Source organism: Rhinatrema bivittatum, chromosome 5 (genome assembly GCF_901001135.1).
Source record: "Rhinatrema bivittatum chromosome 5, aRhiBiv1.1, whole genome shotgun sequence".
Taxonomy (NCBI): Eukaryota; Metazoa; Chordata; class Amphibia; order Gymnophiona; family Rhinatrematidae; genus Rhinatrema; species Rhinatrema bivittatum.
In genome coordinates, this window is record NC_042619.1 from 104,891,583 (window position 1) to 104,916,265 (window position 24,683).

Here is a 24,683-nt window from a genome sequence, read left to right on the forward strand (position 1 = left end):
CAGACGTCTCACGTTTCCTGAAAGGAGTCAAACACATTTGCCCGCCACTGCAGTGGCCAGTACCCTTGTGAATCTCAACCTAGTATTGGAATTTTTGGCGGGATCAGCCTTCAGGCCCCTTCGAGGCCTGTCCCTCCGTTTGTTAACCTTGAAGATGGTGCTCTTGCTGGCTGTGTGTTCAGCACGTCGCATCTCAGAGCTACAAGCACTATCCTGTCGTGATCCATTTCTCAGAATCACTCCAGAGGCTATCCATCTTCACACAGTTCCATCCTTTTTACCCAAAGTGGTCTCTCACTTTCACCTCAACCAAACCATATCCTTGCCTACCACGGAAGGTTTGAAGAAGTCGGAAGAAGGTCGAATGCTACGCCATCTCATCATCGGCAGACTGCTGTCCAGATACCTGGAAATGTCAGAAGCAGTACGAAAGACGGACCACTTGTTCGTCCTGCACAGCGGGAAGAAGCAAGGGGAAGCGCCCTCACGGCCAACCATCGCCCGCTGGATTAAAGAAGTTATCCAGGCAGCCTACATAGAGGCGGGAAAACCACCGCCTCTACAGGTCAAGGCTCATTCTACTAGAGCACAATCGGCCTCTTGGGCAGAAGCTAAGCTGCTGTCGCCTGCAGAGATATGTAAAGCGGCAACGTGGTCCTCCCTCCATACCTTCTCCAGATTCTACCGTCTGGACGTCCAGGCCCAGGAAGACACAGCATTTGCGAGGGCAATCCTAAACGGTCCTCGGGCAGCCTCCCGCTCAGTCCGGGAGTAGCTTTTGTACATCCCATTTGTTTTGAGTCCATCTGCTACACGCTAGGAAATGTTGAGATTACTTACCTGATAATCTCCTTTTCCTTAATGTATGCAGATGGACTCAGCATCCCGCCCGGCTGCTGGTATACATGGGGATTCACCGACTCACGGTAAGCCATGTTTTCTTATATAGGGCATCCACCTTGCCGGGTGTCGACGCCTTCCGGCTGAGTACACTGGCGGTCTCCAGCTACCATCAATTGGTCAGGGTAATCCTGTTGATTAATTGATCGGTCAGTCACACATATATCCATAAAAGCTTTTGCAAGGAAGATTACTGATTTGCTGCTCTTCCTGTGGGGGTATATGTACCCGTGCTGACGTCAGATCCGTCTCCAACTGCTAGCACGAGCACACTATACCCATTTGTTTTGAGTCCATCTGCATACACTAAGGGGTAGATTTTCAGACGAGCGCGAACAGCCTACTTTTGTTTGCGCTCCAGGCGCAAACAAAAGTACGCTGGATTTTAGTAGATACGCGCGTAGTCGCGCGTATCGGCTAAAATCCTGGATCGGCGCGCGCAAGGCTATCGATTTTGTATAGCCTGCGCGCGCCGAGCCGCGCTGCCTCCCCCCGTTCCCTCCAAGGCCGCTCCGAAATCGGAGCGGCCTCGGAGGGAACTTTCCTTTGCCCTCCCCTCACCTTACCCTCCCTTCCCCTACCTAACCCACCCACCCGGCCCTGTCTACACCCCCCCCTTACCTTTGTCGGGGGATTTACGCCTCCCGGAGGGAGACGTAAATCCCCGCGCGCCAGCGGGCCTGCTGCGCGCCGGGCCGCGACCTGGGGGCGGGTACGGAGGGCGCGGCCACGCCCCCGGGCCGTAGCCACGCCCCCGTAGCCGCCCCCAAAACGCTGCCGACACGCCCCCGGAACGCCGCGACGACCGGGCCCGCCCCCCGACACGCCCCCCTCCGAGAACCCCGGGACTTACGCGAGTCCCGGGGCTCTGCGCGCGCCGGGAGGCCTATGTAAAATAGGCTTCCCGGCGCGCAGGGCCCTGCTCGCGTAAATCCGCCCGGTTTTGGGCGGATTTACGCGAGCAGGGCTCTGAAAATCCGCCCCTAAGGAAAAGGAGATTATCAGGTAAGTAATTTCAACACTATTCCATCCTGTCTGTGTAGCATAAATTATTGTGATCTATCACTCTTATTCAGGAGTTTTTGTTGTCTTTATTGTACACAAATGGATTTTTTTTTTTTACTCAAATCTGAAAATTCACAAACTTTACTGTTGTATTTGAAAAAAAGAATTTTCATATATCTTGATAGGAACACAATTTATTGTTGGGAAGAGGCTTAATTCAATTAAAGTAAATTTACTTTCAGCATCTTCCTTATTTGTGATGAGAATTATACTATATAAATTGAAACTAGCTTTACTAACATTTGTGAACATGGAATATATTCAATAGAAAGAAAACATGTTTATACTAGAGAAATTTTCATTGTCTCTGTTTCTAGTAAATCATTTATTCTATCTTGTTGATTTATTTCTATTTATATCTTTAGTGGCCATATCCAAAACATTTTAATTAAATCCATATTATGTTAAAATTGCAATTCATATACTATACTTTTCTGTATTCTAGATGGTCCTCGCCCCTCACAGAAAGAAATAATTTCACTACGTGCATTTATGCTGCTTTTTCTGAAACAACTTATACTGAAGGTAAAAACTCCATTTGTGAATAATAATTAGCTTTAATATGTAACATTTATTTAACTATATAATTGATATTATCTGTTATCATTATATGTTGCCCTTGTTCCACTGGAAAAACATTTGACTCCTAAAGAGGCAAATCAGTTGTATGACACAAGATGCTCATACTTGCATTGTTCAAAGAAACCACTGATCTGTTTTTCTCCAAGCACAAGCAGGATGGCAGTCCCTCACACATGGTTGACATTATCAAATGGAGCCCGGCACAGAAAATTTGTCAAGGTTTCTAGAACTTTAACTGAGTCTCTCTGAACATGCCCAGCATGCCATTATAAGAACATAAGAAATTGACATGCTGGGTCAGACCAAGGGTCCATCATTCCCAGCATCCTGTTTCCAACAGAGGCCAAACCAGGCCACAAGAACCTGGCAAGTACCCAAACACCAAGAAGATCCCATGCTACTGATGCAATTAATAGCAGTGGCTATTACCTAATTAAACTTGATTAATAGCAGTTAATGGTCATCAACATGGGGTCCCTTGGTCTTTATCCCCTTTATCTTGTTAGCTAGTTTTTTTGATGTTTCGGTAAGTTTTTTTTTTTTGTGATGTCCCTAGAGCAGTGGTGCCCTATGTGTCTGCTGGTCATCGTTGGTTGCCAGCATTGAGTTTGATTTATCCCTTTTATTTCATACCAACATGTCCTCATCTGGCTTCAAGCCTTTCCCTGATGCTCGAGGACCATGCCAAACATGGATTCCCATGATCGATGTGTCCTTTGCCTGGGGGCATCGCACAACATCCAGAGTTGCTGCAAGTGCTCCAAGTTCATCCATAAAGGACATAAGATTCAACTCGAGAAGGTGGAGTGACTCTTTAGGTGAGAGAAGGCCGATGCATTGGCATCGAAGACATTAGCATCATGTAGCCACACTGATGAACACTGAGGCATCGACATTTAGAGAGCCATCAATTCCATTGATTCTGAAGGCTGTCAGGGATACTGGAGATGGCCATCATCTGCCTCCTCTAGATCCAAGACATTGGATTCATCATCTTTGACCTCAGCACCAAGGAAGGACTGATCCAAGTGTTGAGAGGAGCTGAAGAAGCATTGGCGTTAGCCCCCATTGATGCATGGTGCCATTTGCGGGGATTCACCAGCTTCGGCTGCAATGCCCCAAAAGTGTCCCCACGGTGAGGTCCACTAATGCTCCAGCAATGCTTGGGTTTTGCGACTGTCTGCACTGGCTCCAGTGCCTACCACCAATCCTCTTCTCAGTTCTGAATAGGATTTGTTCACACTTCATGGATCCCAATTAGTATTTGGAGAGGCATGTACAGATGTCCATGGAAAAGTTGATATGGCGTCTGGGTTTCACAGCACCAATGGTCCCAGAACTGGCATAATTCCTCCTTGAGCCACTGTTGGAATACTTGCATCAGCGGTGCCACCAACTGATCTGGTACTGGTTCATGGCTTCTTGGAGGAGGAAGCTTGTCTGGAGACCTCACCGGCAACTGTGTCTGAGCCCCCATGGCCTGCAGAGCTGGTACCTATACCACTGGTTGGAGGCAGAGTGCCCAGGGACCTGTCCCCGCCATCAGACAGTGAGAAATAGGGCCCCTGTGACCCCTGGGGGGATGATACCTCTGGTGTTTCTGTTGCATCAGAAGGTCTCCCTTGAGAACTGTCTCCTCCTGCCGACAGAAGGAATTCTCCTCCAGAAGGCTTGTCCTTTGCAGATGGCAGAGACAATCCCATTTCAGTTGCAAACAGAAGAGAATACCCAGCACAAAATGCTGGATATCCTCCAAATTGTGGAGCCTCCCAAGGAGATCGTAGCAGTCCCATTGCACGAGATCCTTATGGAGTTACTGTTGAGGACAGTTCCCACTGTCAATAGGAAGACGGACACATTTTATCTCACCCAAAAGGCTCTCAGATTTGACAGGCATCAGCTACCACACCAGTCTGAGGTCATCAAACCTGCTCTGAAGAAGACCAAGTGCACTCAGACCCATTCCTTGGTGACCCTCAGGGAAAGATTAGAAGGCCACGTATTCTCTTGGGATAAAGGTTTCAAGGCACCATGCTCATTGCCCGCATAGTGGCCTACCAGTATATGCAGGGCATTCTGAAACAGGTGCAATGGGTGGCTAAGCAGTTGCCTCAGCAGCAGCAATACATCCTCAAGTCACTGGTGTGAAATGGCCTTGAGTGCGGAAAACACGGGGTCCAAGCAACCTATGATGTTTTCAAAATGGTATCAAGGGTCACTGTAGTTGGAATCAGCACCTGCAGACTTGCATGGTTGAGGGGTCTGATCTCTGACAGGAAGTGCAGGACACACTCACTGACATCCTGTGCACTGGAGAGAATCTTTTCGGAGATAGATTGAAGGATGCAGTGGCTCAAATGTGTGAACACCATGCGACACTTCAGCAACTTTCCACTGGCACCTAGGACAGTGATGGCTAACCTATGACACGCGTGTTAGAGGTGACACGCCGAGCCGTTTTTGCTGACACGCGCAGCGTTTTGGGACTATCAAATTTTTTTTTTTTTTATCGGCTGTGCCGAGCCTTTTTTTTATCGGCTGCACCAACCCTTTAAAATTAGTTTTTCAGTATCTCCCCAATGCCCCCGGGCGCAGCGACAGGCAGGGCTGTGGTGAGGCTCACGTCACCACAGCCCAAAGAAAAAGATCGTGTTTGAACGCGCTGATGCTCCTCCTCCTTCCTGCCTGTGCAGCCCCGGCAGTAAACGTTGCCAGAGCCGCGTGGGCAGGAAGGAGGAGAAGCATCAGTGCGTGCAGAAGAGGAGCATCGCTTGCGCTTACGGGCCGCTGCGAATCCCAAGTCGCAGCGGCCCGAGAAGAGGAAGAGGCCCGGTAGCAGAGCCGCAGCGGCCCGAGAAGAGGAAGAGGCTCGGTAGCAGAGCCGCAGCGGCCCGAGAAGAGGAAGAGGCCCGGTAGCAGAGCTGCAGCGGCCCGAGAAGAGGAAGAGGCCCGGTAGCAGGGCCGCTGCAGAGCCCATCCTGCGGCGACCCGCGAAGAGGAGGCCCAGAGGTGAGAGAGAGGCTGAGGGTCTGTAGAGGGTGTGTGCGTGCGTGTGTGCGCGCGTGTATGAGATGAGTTGAGAGATTGTGTGTGAGGACTTGAATGTTTGCAGAGACTGCATGTGCTTGAGCAAGACAGCATGTGGGAGTGAGAGAGAGCCTGTGTGTGTGAGTCAGACAGCATGTGCCAGTGAGAGCCTGTGTGTATGAATGATTGTATGAGAGAGAGCATGTGCCAGTGAGAGCCTGTGTGTATGAATGATTGTATGAGAGAGAGCATGTGCCAGTGAGAGCCTGTGTGTATGAATGACTGTATGAGAGAGCATGTGCCAGTGAGAGCCTGTGTGCATGAATGATTGTATGAGAGAGAGAATGTAACAGTGAGAGCCTGTGTGCATGAATGATTGTATGAGAGAGAGCATGTGCCAGTGAGAGCCTGTGTGTATGAATGATTGTATGAGAGAGAGCATGTGCCAGTGAGAGCCTGTGTGTATGAATGATTGTATGAGAGAGAGCATGTGCCAGTGAGAGCCTGTGTGTATGAATGATTGTATGAGAGAGCATGTGCCAGTGAGAGCCTGTGTGTATGAATGATTGTATGAGAGAGAGCATGTGACAGTGAGAGCCTGTGTGTGTGTGAGAGAGAGAAATGCATGTGAGAATGAGAACCTGACTGTGTGTTTGAGGGAAGAAGATGGAGAGAAAAGAAACAGAAAAAAAGACAATATAAAAGGAATTGGCAAAAAAAAAAGAAAGAAAGGGAAGGTGGAAAAAAAAAGCCTGTGACCAACCAATTAGAAAACTAAGATCAGACAGCAAAGTAAAAAAAAAAAATTCTTTTTAGTGATTGGCACATGTAGTCTTTGGGAATGTGCAAAAATAGCAACATCCCCAATAGTCATGTGGCAGCAGTGACAGTGGCAGCAGAGCAATGAGAGAGGCTCCGAGGTTGCTGGCAAAAGAGAGGGGGATCTGCCTTTAGTGTGTGCATGTGTATGAATGGGACTCTGCCTGGGGGTGTATGTGTGTGAATGCATGGGTGTCTGCCTGGGGGTCTGTGTGTGTGAGAATGAATTGGTGCCTGCCTGGAGGATGGAGCGGGAGTGGTGTGAAAATGAATGGGAGCCTGCCTGGGTGTGTGTGTTTGTGTGTATGTGAGGGAGCCAGTGAGTGTGAGAGCATGAGTATGTATGAGAAAATCCAGGGGAGTAAGAGTTTTTGTGGGAGGGGGGTGGGTGGAGGGGGAGAGAGTGTTTTAATTGAAGATTTAGCCGATGAAATTCAGCAACAAAAAAGTCACTAAGCAGGTAAGGTAAAGAATTATTTGTTTTTGCTTTATTAGTAAATACAGTACATATATTAAAATTATAACTTTGTTATTAATTAGAGCTACAAATATCACAATTATGGATTTTTCTAGAAGTGACACACCACCCGAGTTATGCTCGGTTTTTTTATGAATTTTGACACACTGAGCTCAAAAGGTTGGCCATCACTGACCTAGGACTTGCCCTCCACTGCTAGGGGATCTTCAATGTCAGGCCAAAAGATGGCTTTTCTTCTGCCCGAGGAAATACTTTTTATGAATCTGATGCTTGATGGGAGGAGTAGTCAGATAGGAGGAGCAATCTGTAAAGAAAGCTCTGTGTAGTGGGCTCCTGGAGAGGGAGGAGTCAGCAATCTTGTAGTGTCTCAGATATCGTCTTGCTAAGGAGAAACAATCTGTTATGGGTTAGACTGCGGAGTTAGCAATCTGTTAGAAATCTGCTGCTCGAGTTAGCAATCTGATGGAAATCTGATATAGTTGTGGGTGGATACCTGAGCCAATGGCAGATAACTATGCCCCCGGGAGGATACCCGAGAGGGACCACCGGCTAGGCTAGAGTATGGAGACAGACACACATTAGTTCTTTTATTAAACAGGTTATTAGAAACCAACAGAGGTGGCAGTAGTCAGCTGATATGCCCAGCAGGGCTGTAGTCCCTCAGGTACTGGAACAACGATCCCAGGTTGGCTGAGCTGTTGAGAAACTGAAGAAAGTGAGTAGGCAGAGTTCATGACCAGAACTAGATGACAAAACTCACGTAAGGTCTCAAGTAAGCTCAGGAGCTGGAAAGGATTAGGCCCTCGAGGAGCGAGTACCTGGTTCCAGGGAAAGCTCTGAGAGAGCGATGGTAACTCACAGTTGTTTGTAGCAGTGATAGCTTCCAGGCAGTAGAGAATCTTCAGAGTGTCCAGGAACATGGGCCCTCGAGGAGCGAGTACCGGTTCCTATCTGTAATCTGAAAATAAAGAAAAGAGCGAGGCCTCCGAGGAGCGGGTACCTCTGGTAAGTCTGAGGAGGCAGGGTAGCTTGGATAGCCGAAGCGAGTACATATCCGTATGCTTATCCGTATCCTTGCTAACTCAGATTGTTAGCGTTTTCAAAGACCTTTAAATATTGGAAGCAGATGACATCATCTCAGGGGGACGCCCCTGAGGTTCGCGACCTTGCTGGTACAAGAGTCGGGACGCACGCGCCCTAGGCATCAGGACAAGATGGTGGAATTGCAGCGTCAAGCCGGTCCGGGGATGCCGGAGGGAGACTGCATGGAGACACCGCAGCAGCCAGCCGTTCATCAGACCTGGAGGGAGTTGCCACAGAGGTAAAGAGGGTGGAGTGAGGACGTTCAGTAGCGATGGTCGCATCAATACTATTCTCCGTCGCCTCAACCTCCTTCAGCAACAACAGGCCCCTCGCAGCTGTCCTAGGCAGCAGAGGGCCCTGAAGCCCTAGGAAATGTCCCATTCAGCTCCTGGTATGGGATTTTAACTAGATCGTAGAGAACATAACCATGTTTTCTATACCCAAGAGATTGGATCCCTTGGACCAGGGGGAGTGTACAGTTCTATGTGAGCAAGTGGCCCCTTGTAACATTTGACTAGTGGGTTTTATTCATCGATACAAATTAAACCTTTTGCGTAGCCCTCCAGATTGCTCCCAAGTCCATATCGGGAACAGGTTGCGCATCAGGAAGTACTACTCGTGGTTCTCTCTTCCCTCTTAACAGTCAGAGCAGTTGAGCCTGTCCCACCAGAGGAAAGAGGGTGGGGATTCTAATCCCGGTACTTCCTGATTCAAAAGAAAACAGGAGCACTCCATCTCCAGAAAGAAAAGTTCAACATAGTTTCACTGAGTAACCTTGTTCCTCTTGTTGCATAAAGGGGACTGGGTATGCTCCCTTGATCTAAAGGACACGTGCACCCACATCGAGATCTTCTATGGTCACCAGAAGTATCTCTGATTTGTGGCGGGAAATCAGCACTTCCAGTATCACATTTTGCCATTTGGGCTAGCATCGGCATAACTGCGCAGATTGGGAGTCCATTTTTCCCGTACCTAGATGATTGGCTAGTCAGGAGCACCTCTAGAGTAGAGGCTGTTGAATTCATATTCTCGACTATCTGTGTGCTGAAATCACTAGGGTTAGTCATAAACTACCCAAAGTCCCATCTCAGCCTGTCACTGCAATTGGACTTTATTGGAGCCCTGCTAGACATGGCTTGGACAAAGGGCTTCCTGCCACGTTTGAGGGCTGTCACTTTGATGTCCATCATGGCAGAAATTCAAATGAGCCAGAAGGTGTCAGCCTGGCACATGTTGTGGTTGTTATGCCATATCACCGCAAAAGTACTTGTCACTCCCAGGGCATGCTTGCACATGCAAACAGCCCAGTGGACCCTATGGTCCCAGTGGTGCCATGCCACCTAGGGACTTTTGGATAGCACCCAAGTCACCCCATCCCTCTGGAACTCCTTGACTTGATGGTGGGACAATTCCAGTCTGGAACAGGAGATTCCCTTCCAAAGTCCACGGGTTCAAATTATCCTAACTATGGGTGCGTCAACCCTAAGTTGGAGAGCTCATGTAGATGCACTCAGAGCGTAGAGCCTTTGGTCTGTCCTGGAACAGTTGTATCACATCAATTTCCTGGAGCTCCAGGTGATCATATATGATCTGTGGGCTTTCAGAGATTGGCTGTCCAACAAAATTGTGTTGATACAAACTGACAACCCAATGGCAGTGTGGTATGTCAGCAAACATTTGATCAAATCCCTACCAAAATGCTTCTTCTTATCCCGGACACAATAGCAAAAACCCTAGCAGATATTATAAACTGCTCCTTATCACATGGCATCTACCCAGATGACCTAAAAACTGCCTCAATCAAGCCACTGCTAAAAAAACCAAATCTAAATGCATGTGATCCCAACAACTTCCGCCCTATTTCCAACCTACCATTTATAGCTAAAATCATGGAAAAACTGGTAAACACCCAACTATCCAACTACCTAGAGGACCACAGTATTCTGTCCCCAAACCAATATGGTTTTCGCAAAGCCGCAAGCACCGAAACGCTACTAATTTCACTCATGGACTACCTACTCTCTGGTATTGATAAAGGCCAAGCATATTTACTAATCCTCCTTGACTTCTTGGCGGCCTTTGACACCGTCAACCACGCCCTTCTTCTAAAACAGCTGGCAAACATTGGTTTAACAGGTGCCACACTAAACTGGTTCAAAACATTTCTAGAAAACAGAGGATACAGAGTCAAAATTCATAAATAAAGAATCCCAATACCACCCTTCTAATAGAGGAGTGCCGCAAGGATCATCACTTTCACCCACCCTTTTCAATGTCTACCTGCTACCACTCTGCCAACTACTTACAAAATTAAGCCTGAAACATTTCCTTTTTGCAGATGACGTACAGATCGTAATCCCTATAAAAGAATCAATCTCAAAAACAATGGAATACTGGGACAGTTGCCTATTAGAAATTAAACTTCTCCTCAACAGTCTAAACCTTGTACTCAATGCTTCGAAAACAGAATTCCTGCTCATATCACCGGAAAACAATAACACACTTCCTAAACCACCCACACTCCTTCAAACAACCCACGTAAGAGACTTAGGAGCCATCCTAGACAATCGTCTCAACCTCAAAACATTCATTAACCAAACCACCAAAGATTGCTTCTACAAATTACATATCCTGAAAAGAATAAAACCGCTGTTTCACACTCAGGACTTCAGAACAATCTTGCAAGCAATAATCTTTTCCAAACTAGATTATTGCAACTCATTACTATTAGGCCTCCCAGCTTCTTACACCAAACCTTTACAAATGGTTCAGAACTCTGCAGCCAGAGTCCTTACAAATTCCAGGAAAATTGACCACATTTCACCTATTCTCAAAAACCTTCATTGGCTTCCGATCCACTATAGAATCATGTACAAAACCATTAACATCATTTACAAAACTATCAACCAACACACGCAACTCGACCTACAAATACCACTTAAAAAATTCACCTCCGCCAGGCCTATCAGGGAACACTACAAAGAGTCACTCCAAATTCCAAAGGCCAAAACCTACCAACATAAATCCTTGAGTCTCAGAGCCTTCTCATCGGCAGGTCCAGCTCTCTGGAACTCGATCCCACCTGATTTGAGACAAGAGCCATGCTCTTTAACATTTAGGAAAAGACTAAAAACTTGGCTTTTCAAAAAAGCATTTCCAAGCCTTGAATAAAACCTCCTCTCACTAGCACTAACTCGTATGCAATAATGGAATGTAAACACGAATCAACCATCCTCAAACCCTCTCTCACTAATTCCTGCTGAATATTTATCATACTATTACCATTCACAACTGTGTCATATTTATTCATTTGATTACCTATGTACCGTTTTATAGTCTTATTTTTTCACTTGCTATTCTAATGTATCAATAGGCTGAAATGTAAATATTGTGCTGTTCAATTTCTCCCCTTCCATCCCAAGTTTATTTTCCTTGTTTTTTGTAACTTTCCCTCTCCCTTTTTCTGATTCACTGTATTTAAAGTTCAAGGTTCTTATTGAAAATATTGTTTTTTACGTTACGTTATGCTTTACACTCCTTGTTATTTGTAAACCGGGTTGATGTGATGCCTATCATGAAACTCGGTATAACAAAAACAATAAATAAATAAATAAATAAATAGGGAGGCATGGGCTTGTACCTCTGGTGTCAGGAAGCAGTCCAGATATATTCATGGGCCCTGTCCCAGGGGATGGTGTTCAAGGCTGTGTATCTGGCTGGAAAGGAGAGCACGACAGTGGACAGACTGAGTCATTGCTTCCGAGCCCATGAATGGTCTCTGGACAAAAGGGGTGGTGAAGCCTGGAGTTGGATCTGTTTTCTGTGCCTTGGAACAGGAAGGTTCTTCAGTTCTGTTCCCTGTACAGGTCACACAGCAAGCCAGTGTCTGACGCCTTTGCTTGCCATTGGGATGAAGGCCTCCTGCAATCATATCTTCTAACTCCAGTGGTGTCGAAAACTTTGTTGAAGCTTTGCGAGGAAAAAGGGACTAAAATCCTTATAGCCCCTCATTGGCTGAGATGGGTCTGGTTTCCACTCCTTTGGGAAATGTTTATCAGGAAACTGATCAGACTGGGGACTTCCCCAGATCTCATCACCCAGGATCATGGCTGATTGTGGCATCTCAACCTTCAGATCCTGTCGATCTCTGCCTGGATGTTGAGAGGCCAATCCTACAAATGGTTAATATCTCAGAAGATGTGTCTCTAGTCCAAGTGGCTTCCTGAAAGCCTTCCACTAGAAAGTCCTATGCACTGAAGTGGAGGTTTTCTGTGTGGTGAGCAAGAGACCTTAGATCTCTTCTCCTGCTCCACACAAAACCTGCATGACTATCTTCAACACTCTGAGACTGGTCTGAAGACCAGATCTGTTGGGGTTCACCTGAGTGTGATTGGCACATACCACCATGGTGAAGAAGGTAAGCCTAAGTGGTACAGCCTATAGTTGTACAATCTATGTGAGGTCGCTTCAGTTGAAGCCTCCCCTTTGGCCTCCCACAGTTTACTGGGACCTCAGTGTGGTTTAGTCCAGCTGATGAAATCTTCCTTTGAGCCACTGGGTTTTTTTTGACCTGAAGTACCTGACCTGGAAGGTCATATTTTTGGTGTTGGTCATTTAGCTTGCAGGGTCAGCAAACTACAGGCCTTAGTGACTTATCCAACTTATATGAAGTTTTTCCTTGATAGGGCGATATGCACGCTCCTAAGTTCCTACCTAAGATGGTGTCAGATTTCCCTTTTAACCAGTCCATCATTCTGCCAAAATTTTTTCCCTGGTCCCTTAGCCTTCTGTCTGGAGCGGATAGAACCCATAGACAGTCCATTCAACTTTTTGTTTCTTTTGATCAGAGCAATTTGGTGATCGCTGTTGCCAAACAGATGCTTTCCAATTGGTTAGGTGGGATTGCATCTTGGGGGCCATGTCCAGGCTCACTCTGTTAGAGCCATGGCAACATCAGTAGCCCACTTTGTGTTATCTCCACACTTTGAGTTATCTCCACACATTTACATCACATTACTGTCTGGATAGGGATGGTTGACGCAATGACTTGTTTGGCCAGTCTGTCCTTTGGAACCTGTTTGAAGTGTAAAACACAACTCTATTCCTGTCTAGAGACTGTTCCTTTTGTTTTTTTTTCAGGCTGGGCCCACATCCTGTTACAAACAAAACTGGTTGTTGTGCTTTCGGCACTTGTTGATGTTTTGTTGGTCCCCTTTTATGTTGGGAGGGGGAACCTGTAGCTAGGGATTCACTCGTCTGAGGACTGTCATCCTGCTTGTCCTCGGAGAAAAAAGGGTTGCTTACCTGTAACAGGTGTTTTCCAAAGACAGCAGGATGTCAGTCCTTACGAAACCTGCCCACCACCTCGCGAAGTTGGGTTTCACTTTGTGGGTATTATTCTTAAATTTTGTTCCTCAATTCTATGTTATAAGGTGGATGGGACCCTGTATGGATATATGGTATGATGCCATTCTGGGCATGCTCAGAGGCTAAGAGTTCTAGAAGCTTTTAAGATTTCTAAGTTTGGCCCCATCCAATGATGTCACCCATTTGTGAGGACTGGCATTCTGCTGTCCTCAGAGCACCTGTTATAAGTAAGCAACTCTGCTATTTTCACATAAAAAGCAAGAATATTCATCCAAATTGTTTCTCACAAAGTTTTGCAGTAACTTTCATCATGATGCAACTAAAAATGTTTGAATATTGTGGGAACCTCAAACTTCCTTATGTCAGTCTTAATGGATATGTGACCTTCATTTACAGTGTGTCATGTTATTGTGAATGAGAGTGGAAGACAGTTTTAACTCTCGGAAGTGCTAATAGTTGAACATGAATATTTGTTTTTAGGATCGAGGAGTCAAAGAAGATGAACTACAAAGTATTTTAAATTATTTACTAACAATGCATGAGGTAAGTCTCTTGTACACTATTTTTTGCATTTTTTACTGTTTTCCAGACCTGCAATTAACATGGTGTATCACATTTTTCTGATATTTGTATTAAAGGATGAAAATATTCATGATGTTCTACAACTATTGGTAGCTCTAATGTCAGAACACCCAGCTTCAATGATACCTGCATTTGATCAAAGAAATGGAATACGGTAAGTTATACGAACGTAGGAATTTTAATTGAAAACATTTTTACCACTATCTTGCTCTCCAGTAATATACCCCTGGTAAATTAGCCTTTGAGGAAGGATTTGTTTGAGAAGGTTGTATTTGGATTCTTTGAAGATGGTGCTAACATTTATTGAGTATCATAAGAATTGGCAAAGATATTGTATATGAGCATTTGAGTAGCATCTTTGGGCATTTCAGTAGCATCTTTGGATAATACTTTTTATTGGACCAACAAAAGTATCACAACTTGCAAAGTCCACAGTTTTTCTTAAAGACCAATATACCAGTTAGAGCTCTGCATTTCAAAATGGAGGTTGTAATTCTTATTTTTGAGTTGTACTCAAGAAAATATTTTTCATTGGCATTATCTAAAAGAATGAAGGGTACTGGGTTATATTGTACTTTTTTCTTTTATTGAATATATAAATTAAAGAAAAATGGAATTATAAAATATTGTACATGTTTGAGATAGTTTGTAACATATAATATGGTATAGACTTGAAACACCAATATATTTTTTATAAGAAAAAAATCACCACTAAGGAGTGCTGCTATTTTACAGTAATACCAAAAATATAGTTGTTCTTGGCTTGTAACTAGGAATAGATGAATTAGGTAATTTGAAGGCAGTCAAGCTTAATGTCTGTTTAGGTTATTGGTATGTAATTACAGATAGAGCAGGTAGAGCTGGTAATATGCAATAAAAAAAAAATCATTGTGCTATTTAAAATGCAGTTTTACCAGGCTTAAGGATATTAAAGTATTCTAATAACTATAAAAATGTGGAATTTTATTTATATATTCAGAATTTACAGGCATTGAACTTGAACAATGTAAATCACAACAATCAAAATGGCAGAATAGGCCAAAAATGAAAGATTACCTCCAATATACAATATCTCATAACCCTATATGTGTGATCAACATGTTGGAATGCCAGAACTGAATGAATAAAATGTATGAGGAGATGATACATCTGATGATTTTTCAGATTTTATAGAGGGACATTATCCATGTATGACACTACTCATATACCTTCACATAATTATTGCCCCACCTTTCTCTTAAATTTTTGTTGATTTTTCATTTGTGCAAATTAAACCCTTTGACAATATACTGAAAGTTTCCCAAACAGATAACTTTATCCTTAAAGGAAGGACTGTTTGCCAAACAGTACTGTCTCCTTCAAAACCTCGACTGCACAAGTTTGATGTGTGTAGGGAGGAAGGGTAGAGAGTTCCATAGAGGCAGGACCAAACCTGTGAAAGTTCTCTTCCTGATTTTAACAAAGTTCATTGTTCTGGGGATGGCACCACTAGGTGGGATTGTGTCATGGAGTGAAGGGAATAAGTGGGTGTGTAAGAGGTAAATACATTTTTGAGATATGATGGTGCTAGCCTTCGAGTGATTTGTAGGCAAGGATTAGGATTTGGTGCAGTAGTGTGTTGAATGCCAGTGCAATATTTTTAGAATCGCTGTTATATGGTAAAATGTGCTTGCATTTATTGACAGCCAAATTGCAAGCAGCGCTTTAGGGTTTTAGATATTCCAGCGTAGATTGAGTTGCAGTAGTCTGAACGGGAGATCATGGTGCCACAAACAGTAGTTAAGAAGGCAGTGTTATCCAGGAGGGTCTGGAGTTGACCAAGGTAGAAGAAGGCTGCTTTGTTCACTGCTTGGATATGGAGTTTAATGGATAGTTCAGATTCCAACATGAATCCCAGGCTTTGAGCTTGGTGCTACGGGTTAATGTTGTTCTGTCAAGGGTCACATTTGGGTGAAGACTAAAACTGTGAAGGATTTCAAAGGGGCATGGGATAAACACTATGGATCCATAAAGGCTAAAGGATGGGAATGAAGAGAAGAGCCATGGGGGTGGCTTGCTGGAATGGTGGCTATTACTACCTTTACTTAATAATTCTTCACATGGTTAATGCAAATCCAACATTGCTCTCTGCTTCAACGGAAAGGGGAAATGTGGAAAAGAGGATTTGCAATGAGACAACCTACAAGGACTGAACTACACAGTCTGGGTAAACAAATAAGCGAGGGGATAGCTTGCTTATTGCGGCAGTTACTACCCTAAACCAATTAAGCCTGATACTTTACTTTGAATGCATATACAGCATTGCTCTCTGCTTCAATGTTGGGGGAAATGTGGAAAAGAGGATTTACATTCAGAGAACATCCAACAAGGCATTGATTTGTGCAGTCTGAGTAAACAAGCATCGGGGTAACTTGCTTGATGCAGCGGTTACTACCCTTAACTATTAAGGCTTATGATTCACCTTTGATGCAACTCCAACATTACTCTCTGCACCAACGGCAGGGGGTGGCAGGAAATTTGAATCAAACAGTTACCAACAAGGGCCCTGAACTTGGTGGTCGGTGAAACAGATACGTATGGGAAAATAACTCTGGTAGCTTGCTAGGCAGACTGGATGGGCCATTTGGTCTTTTTCTGCCTTCATTTCTATGTTTCTTTGGCTGGGTTTGTGCTTCCTGATCCATAGCATGCATATATATATGTGTGTGTGTGTATATACATATATATATATATATAATATTTTTTAGGGGTTTAGACTTTATTTTTTTGTAGCCAGTATGCACTAGGTCCAAGCAGCTCTTAAGATTGATGATGGCTATGTCTTAGTTTTTGTTGAGTGAGACCAGTAGGTGGATGTCGTCAGCATAAGAGTAGTATGTGATTTGATAGTCTCTGATGATTTTGCCCAATAGGGCTATATCGATTTTAAAAAGTGTAACAGATAGGAAGGATACTTGTGGGACAGCACATGAGAGTTGTATTTCTGAGAGAGCTGTTCCCAGAGATATAGCTTGGGTACGCTTGTGGAGAAAGTAGGTGAACCATGTGAGTACAGTTCCCACTATTCCCAGCTCTTTTAAATTGGTGATGAGAAGATTGTAGTCTACTGTTGCAAAAGCTGCTCTTAGATCCGAGGCATTATTTATTTATTTATTTATTTATTTGGATTTCTATACCGCTATTCAGTCAAGCTGTCATGGCAGTTAACATATTTTAAAAGAATAACAGAATACATAAATAAATATAGCCTAAATAGAACAAATAGAGTAAAATGCAATATCCTAAATAAAGCAAAATACAGTGTACTAAAATTATTTATAAAAAATTACAGCAAATATAGATGAAATAAAAGGATCAAATAGAAGAGCTATTTGCCTATTTTCCTTCCAGGTCCTTAAAATCTATACCAAACAGCCATGTTTTAAGATTCTTTCTAAACAATTTTACATCTGATTGTAATTTCAGTTCCGCTGGGAGTAAGTTCCAGAGTCTCGGGCCTGCTATTGAAACAGCTGTGTCCCTCACTTGACTTAAGTGAGCTGAATTTACAGACGGCACTATAAGCAAACCATTGTTTGCCGAACACAGGTTCCTTTGAGGTGTATGTAAACGAACCACTGCTTTCAGCCAGTGACTGGTCACCATATATCATTTTATGTAAAATGCACAATACTTTAAATTGTATTCGCAATTCAATGGGAAGCCAATGTAAGGCAAACAATACAGGAGTAATATGATCCCTTTTTTTGCTGCCAGTTAATACTCTTGCTGCGGCATTCTGCATAACTTGAAGTGGCCAAATAGTTGGTAACAGTAGGCCTAATAGCAAAGAATTGCAGTAGTCTGTACTAGAGAATACTAAAGCCTGTAAAACAGTTCTGAAGTCATTTGGTTCGAGGAGAGGTTTTAATCGCCTGAGTGTCAACAATTTGTTGTAACCTTTTCTTATTTTAGTTGAGATGTACTTCTTAAAAGTGGGTTCTGAATCCAAGATTATTATTATTATTATTAATACTAGCCTAGCTCTTTTATAGAACATAGTTACTGTAAATATCACATGATCACAATTATATCACCATCTAAGAGTTTCCCTGACATATGCAGAAACGTTCCCTGAGGACTGTGGTCTCCATTAGATGAGGGCAAATGGTCAGAAAGAACCAGTGATACATCTCCAGTGATTTAAACTCTATCAATGAAATGACTGAGGATCTCCCTTTCAGCACTTCAAATTGCAAACCATTACTCACATGAATGTTATTTCCTCACACCAGAGACAGAAGTAAGGTGCAAGTTGAAAGTGTTATAGAATTATAATAAACATTTCCACTGTAACTCACCATTGAAGCCATTTGTCTGAACCATGTTTAGTACAATGATTCACTGCTTTCAAGAAAGGATAACTGATGTTCCATGTCCTTTCTATGCCTGGAAATCTTTACTTGATTCAGAACAAATACAAAAGCTTCAAAAGTAGACCGCCTGTGGTCTATCACTGAGGTCTTCATCAGCCGCTTCATTTTTCCAATATAGAGTAGGTCACAAGAGCACTTAATGATACTGTATAATTGACATGGGTGATTTTACAATTAATGAAATGTCATAATTTATTTGCAAAATATTTTTAGACTACCTTCCTGGTGAATGATTGTCCAAAGAATGTGCAACAAAGCAAATTGTGTATAGTTGAATATATGACTAACAATATCAAATACAAAAACAAACAACTGAGATATGAAAATGAACAGCCATTCATGCTCAAATTGTAAAATCACCTGTAAATATTTATTTATTTATTTATTTATTATTTACATCTTTTTATATACTGACCTTCCTCAAACGATATCAAGTCGGTTTACAATGCAGCAAATAAATCAGTTGACTCATAAAATATGAGCATAAAACTATAGGTCTCCCTCCAGACCTTTTTTTTCTTCCTTTGTTAATCAGAAATTTACACATGCTGACTTCAATGTAAAAACTTGTTTACTTAGTTTTTATTCAATGTAAAACTTCTTTTATTCTGTTCTATGTAAACCGCTATTTGTAGCGATAGTTACTGTTCTTTGTGAACCGGGGTGATATGTATATTATACAGGAACCTCCGGTATATAAATTATTTTAAATAAATAAATAAATAAATAATACAATCGAATAAAACCTAAATTAAAACTAAATTACATTAAAAACTATAAATCTAATACAATAGAATAAGACCTAAACTACAACTAATATAAATTAATACAATATGGCCTAGGCTAAAAGCTCTCATATATTTAAAATTAAAAAAATAAAATAAAGGACTGGTCTACAGTTAGTTCCTACTAAAATACACATCTTAATTTGAACTAGTTCTTCCAAAGTGCTATTAACCTACTAATCCCTTTCTCAACTCTTCAGCTCTCTTGCCTTCTTCCTCTCCCTAATTATCAATAGCCCTCATGTTAATAAAATAGTCAACTAGGACCTGCTAAAATTATGGCTTAATAGTCTGGGAGATGGTCAGCTACTGGCTCCAAATGACTCGTTGAAGGCCTGTTCGAATTGCCAGGTTTTTATCAATTTTTTAAACTTCTGTAGACTTGATTCGGTTCTGATATCTAAAGGTAAAGCATTCCAAATTTTTGGGCCAGCGAGGGCCAAGGATCTCTCTCTAACTGAGCTCAAATGCGCTATTTTTGGAGATGGTATTGTTAATAATGCTTTCCCTGAATATCTTAGATTGCGGGCTGGGGTATGAATACGTAAAGATGCATTTAACCATTTGGTATTGCTTCCGTAGACTGATTTATGTATTAATAGTAAGCATTTATATTGTATTCTTGACTGAATAGGTAACCAGTGGAGTTCCTTCAGAACCGGTGAAATATGGTCATATTTCCTCTTGTTAGTTAGGAGGCGCACTGCAGCATTCTGCAATAACTGTAGAGGGCGTAGGGTTGAATAAGGTACTCCCAGCAGGAGGGCATTGCAATAATCCAACTTTGGAAATTTCCAACTTTGGAAATATCCACCAGAACCATGGTTTTCACTCAAAATAATTACCAATTCTACTAACCCAAAATTTAAATTATTGAGAATTAACTGGAAAGACCCATAGCCAGCAAGTTAGTTTCTGAATGGGAAGGCTATTCCACAGTTAAGGAATTGCTGTGGAAAATGCCCTTACTCTTAAATGCCACTAATGAATTACATGAAAAGTGGGGTGCACAAAAAACAAGTATGTCTGAACTTAAACTCCCTATCTGGTCTATACAACCTTAGCCTTCCTCTAAAGCAGGGTTTCTGAACTTTTCTAGAGAAAGGCCATATAGGACATTTTAAATCACCAAGTGGGCTGGGGGAAAGTTGCCCTTGGTGTTTGCTGTGTAAGGGGAAGGAGCCCCTGTTATGCTGAAAAGTATTTGAGGAAGAACAATGTCTGGGTCTTTCATAATTTGAAATGGGGAAGAGGGAAGGTAGGGAGCAGAATTCCCATTGGTGATGGGTATGGCAGATAATGTATGTAGTAATATTTCTAGATTTCTCCAAAGTTGGTAACCTTGTCACACCTCTAGCAGCTTTGACCCTGCCACTCTCCCTTTCCCCAATATTTGCCCATCTAGCGAAGTAGGGGACGTGGAGGGATGGGGTATTTGTGTAGTACACTCTCTGATACAACTCTCGTACATTTTTGTGCTCTCTGCTTTCTTCACCTTTCTCACCCCTTTCCCCTACCACCTCTTCATTCTCCCTTCCTCTCATTCCCTTCTCTTGCAACATCCAGATATGTAGTATGAGCAAAACAACCTCCCTTGGAGACACTAATCCAAAGAGAGAAACTTGGATTTGCTATCTGGGTTACATTAATGAGGATTTTTACACTCTGTATCTGCAAAACCTGCATCCTTAGGGGATGATGTCCATGCCATCTTCCCCACAACTCTGTAGAGATGATGGTTCAGTTGAGATATCTCCGAAGCACCATTATTAACTGGCAGCGCCACAGAACTCCTAGCTTGGTACTACCCATGCCTTCCTCTTGTGGCCTCTATCATCTTCCACTATGGCCAAAAAATCCTTATGGTTATGCTGGAGTGTCTTTCTTCTTTTTTGGCCCAAGTGGCTCCATCTGGACAAGCAACACTAACAGCAGCAATGCATAACACAGTCAATCAGTGATAACCTTGCACTCGCATGGCCTGCTTACACAACTCTGTGCTGCCGCTTACACTTTTGAATTCAAGTATCTGAACTAGTAGTGGTGGAATGAACTCCAACCACCACCACACTGCAGAGTAGATCAAGCTCCTTTCGCTACTGCAGACCGGATCCAGCTCATTCTGCCATTGCTGCTGGTAGTCAGATGAAATTTATCCCAGAACAAGCAGGATGCTAGTCCTCACATATGGGTGATGTCATCAACGGAGCCCTAGTGTGGGAAAACTTTCTGTCAAAGTTTCTAGAAACTTTTGACTGGCCCCTTGAGGCCACTGAGCATGCCCAGCATGCTATGATATTCTCTGCCACAGGTGTTTCTCTTCAGTCTTCCGTTTTCCGTGCTGCTAGTAGCATCGCGGGTCAGGAGCCGTTAAGGTTTATTTTCAAGTAATACAACTATGTGATATTCTCTCTCACATTTATCTCTTAGAGGTTTTCTTAACACCGGCCGGTGAGTACCTCTCTCTCAAATTCTCATTTTGGATAATTTTCTCTCACGAAATCCCATCACAGTCTATGGCTGTCGGCTTAAAATGGCGACCGGGTTAAAAAAATGTACCGTTTGCAGTAAAACGATGTCGATTACGGATCCACATTTAGAATGTGTATTGTGTCTTGGCGAAAACCACAATATCAGTACCTGTGATAAGTGTGGTGAAATGTCGGCGAAAACTCGAAAATCTCCTCAAGAAAAAATGGAACACCTATTCAATTTACAATTGATGCCTTCCCCATCTAAATCATCAAAGTCGTCTCTGGCCGGAACGACTAAACGCCTCTTAGTCAAAAAATCTCGACCACAAGAATCCGGAGATCAACCGTCCCCGTCATCATCCGTTGCATCGACTAAGTCGGCTGAACATTCGAAAGCCAAACATCGACATCGTCATCGACACCCGGAAGCATCGACCTCGACATCCCCAGAGGAACCGATGACAAAACGACCACGTACTCAAGATACATCGGTCGCATTGCTGCCTGGGCCTACTCCATCGATGGCACTGCTGCCGCATGTTCCTTCACAGGACATAACTTCACAGCCACTGCCACCGCTTACACCTACGTTATTACCAGCAGCTATACAGCCAGAATTGTCAGATTTAATCAGACAAGCAGTACTTCAGGCGTTCAAGGAAAAAGGTTTTCCGGCGATACTGCCGATGCAACCAGCATCGATGCTGGTGGAGATACAGATGCCGGTGGGATCACCGATGCCGATGTCATCGATGACATCGACTTCTCAAACACCGAGAATTATAACGACGTTGACGTCCATCTACACTCAAATACCGTCGACTTCCTCAATGCCACTCTCGATGACTGCACCATCGACATCATCGACGCCGTCTCGGACACCTCGTCCGATGATTCCATCGATGCCAGCAACTGAGGCCTCCTGATCCAGAACATCAAAATTTAGAATTTTATCGACAACTTTTAGAAAAATACCAAAAAGTCATCGATACATTACCACCCTCAAAGCCCCAGGACACTTCTCGGGGTTTTCCCATCGATGATTCTCAGCCAGGCCCTTCAGGCCTTCACCACCCTACCAAGTCAACTACAAGGTCTCCTTACAGAGAAGACCCAGAGGATTCATGGGATGATCAACAAACTGATTCCTCAGAGGATTTTCTTTCAGATCCATCCCCTCCGGATCCCAGGAAAAGATCTCCCCCTGAAGATCTTTCTTTTTCTTCATTTATTCAGGATATGGCAGACTCTATTGCATTTAAACTATCAGCTGAGCAAGACAACAGACACTAGAGGTTTTACAGTTCGTGGACCCACCTAAGCAAGTCTTAGCTGTCCCAATACATGAGGTCCTCTTAGATGTTCAGAGTAGAATATGGGAACATCCATCTTCAGTGTTTGCAGTAAACAAAAGAATAGACTCTACCTATTTGGTACAGTCAGCCCCAGGCTACCAAAAACAGCAACTACCACATCAATCTGTTGTGGTAGAATCTGCTCAGAAAAAATCAAAAAGAGTCCGCCCACACTCCTCCAATCCACCAGGGAAAGACCATCGTTTTCTCGATGCCTTAGGCCGGAAAATGTATCAGAGTGCAATGCTCAATTCCAGAATTTCTGCGTATCAATTATATATTACGCAATATCAAAGAAATATGTGGAAACAAATGGAAGAGCTTATCACCTCTTTCCCTTCTCATTTACAAGAGCAAGCACAGTCTATCATCAATAAAGGATTGGAGGCTGGGAAACACGAGGTGAGGGCAGTGTATGACAATTTCGAGACATCTTCCAGGGCAGCAGCTACTGCAATTTCTGCAAGAAGATGGGGATGGTTAAAGGCCTCAGACCTCAGGTCTGAGGTACAAGACAAATTAGTCGATCTACCATGCCAAGGAGACAATTTGTTTGGGGACAAAGTCCAGGAAGCAGTCCAGCAGCTAAAGGACCATTCTGAAACCCTTAGTCAGCTATCTCAAACATCTCAAGATACTGCCTCTCAGCCTCCTCGTCGATTCCCTCGAAGGGATACTAGACGACCCTATTACAGACCAAGAAGATACTACCCCCAGTCATCGAGGGGAAGATCTACCAGACCACTTCAACGCTCTCAGGCCAGACAGCCTAGAACAACCAGACCACAGCCGCCTCCACAAACAGCACCGGCAACAGGTTTTTGAAACTCAATCCAGAGAACAGGCCAAGTCACCAAATCCTCGATCAGACCTGCCAGTGGGAGGAAGAGTGATTTTCTTTCAGGAACATTGGCAAGCCATCACATCGGATCAGTGGGTACTCTCTATAATATCTCGAGGGTACAAACTGAACTTCCTATCACTTCCTCCACAAACTCCTCCAAGATTCTTTCCACAAACAGAATCTCAACTTCCCACTTTGCAAGCAGAACTATCCACCCTTTTGAAAGCAAGAGCTATACAATTAGTGCCTTGCTGTCAGAGGGGCAGAGGGTTCTATTCCCGCTACTTCCTCATCCCAAAGAAGACGGGAGGCCTTCGTCCTATCCTAGACCTCAGAAATCTCAACAAATTTCTAAGAAAAGAAAAATTCAGAATGATTTCTCTGGGTACCATACTTCCACTTCTTCAAAATGGTGACTGGCTTTGTTCTCTGGACCTTCAAGATGCTTATGCTCACATTCCAATTTTTCCACCTCAACGCAAATATCTGCGCTTCATGGTGCATCATCAACATTACCAATACAAGGTTCTACCTTTTGGACTAACCTCTGCCCCAAGAGTATTCACAAAATGTCTCGCAGTTATAGCTGCGCATCTGCACAAACAACAGGTCCATGTCTTTCCATATCTGGACGACTGGCTCATAAGAAGTCAGTCTCAACAAGGAGCTCTAACTTCCCTCAATCAGACAATCAGTCTGCTTCACTCCATGGGATTTCTCATCAATTATCAAAAATCCCATCTCACTCCATCTCCACTACTCCAATTCATAGGAGCAGAGTTGAACACCACAATCTCAAGGGCTTTTCTTCCCGAAGATCAGGCAGAAACACTTTCCCTTCTGGCAAGTTCCATACATTCCAAAAGACAAGTAACAGCTCTTCAACTTCTTACTTTACTAGGCCACA

At 43.5% G+C, this 24,683-nt stretch overlaps 1 protein-coding gene across 4 annotated transcripts in view; it reads left to right on the plus strand.

Annotated features, from left to right (window-relative positions):
- NBEA (neurobeachin) overlaps positions 1-24,683 on the plus strand; it is a 2,460,099-nt gene that overhangs the window by 384,481 nt on the left and 2,050,935 nt on the right. For all 4 annotated transcript variants that reach the window (XM_029602688.1, XM_029602690.1, XM_029602689.1 and 1 more), the window contains 3 exons: positions 2,411-2,490; positions 13,802-13,864; positions 13,960-14,057. In XM_029602688.1, the coding sequence (XP_029458548.1) occupies positions 2,411-2,490; positions 13,802-13,864; positions 13,960-14,057 (241 nt within the window). The remainder of the gene's footprint in view (positions 1-2,410; positions 2,491-13,801; positions 13,865-13,959; positions 14,058-24,683) is intronic.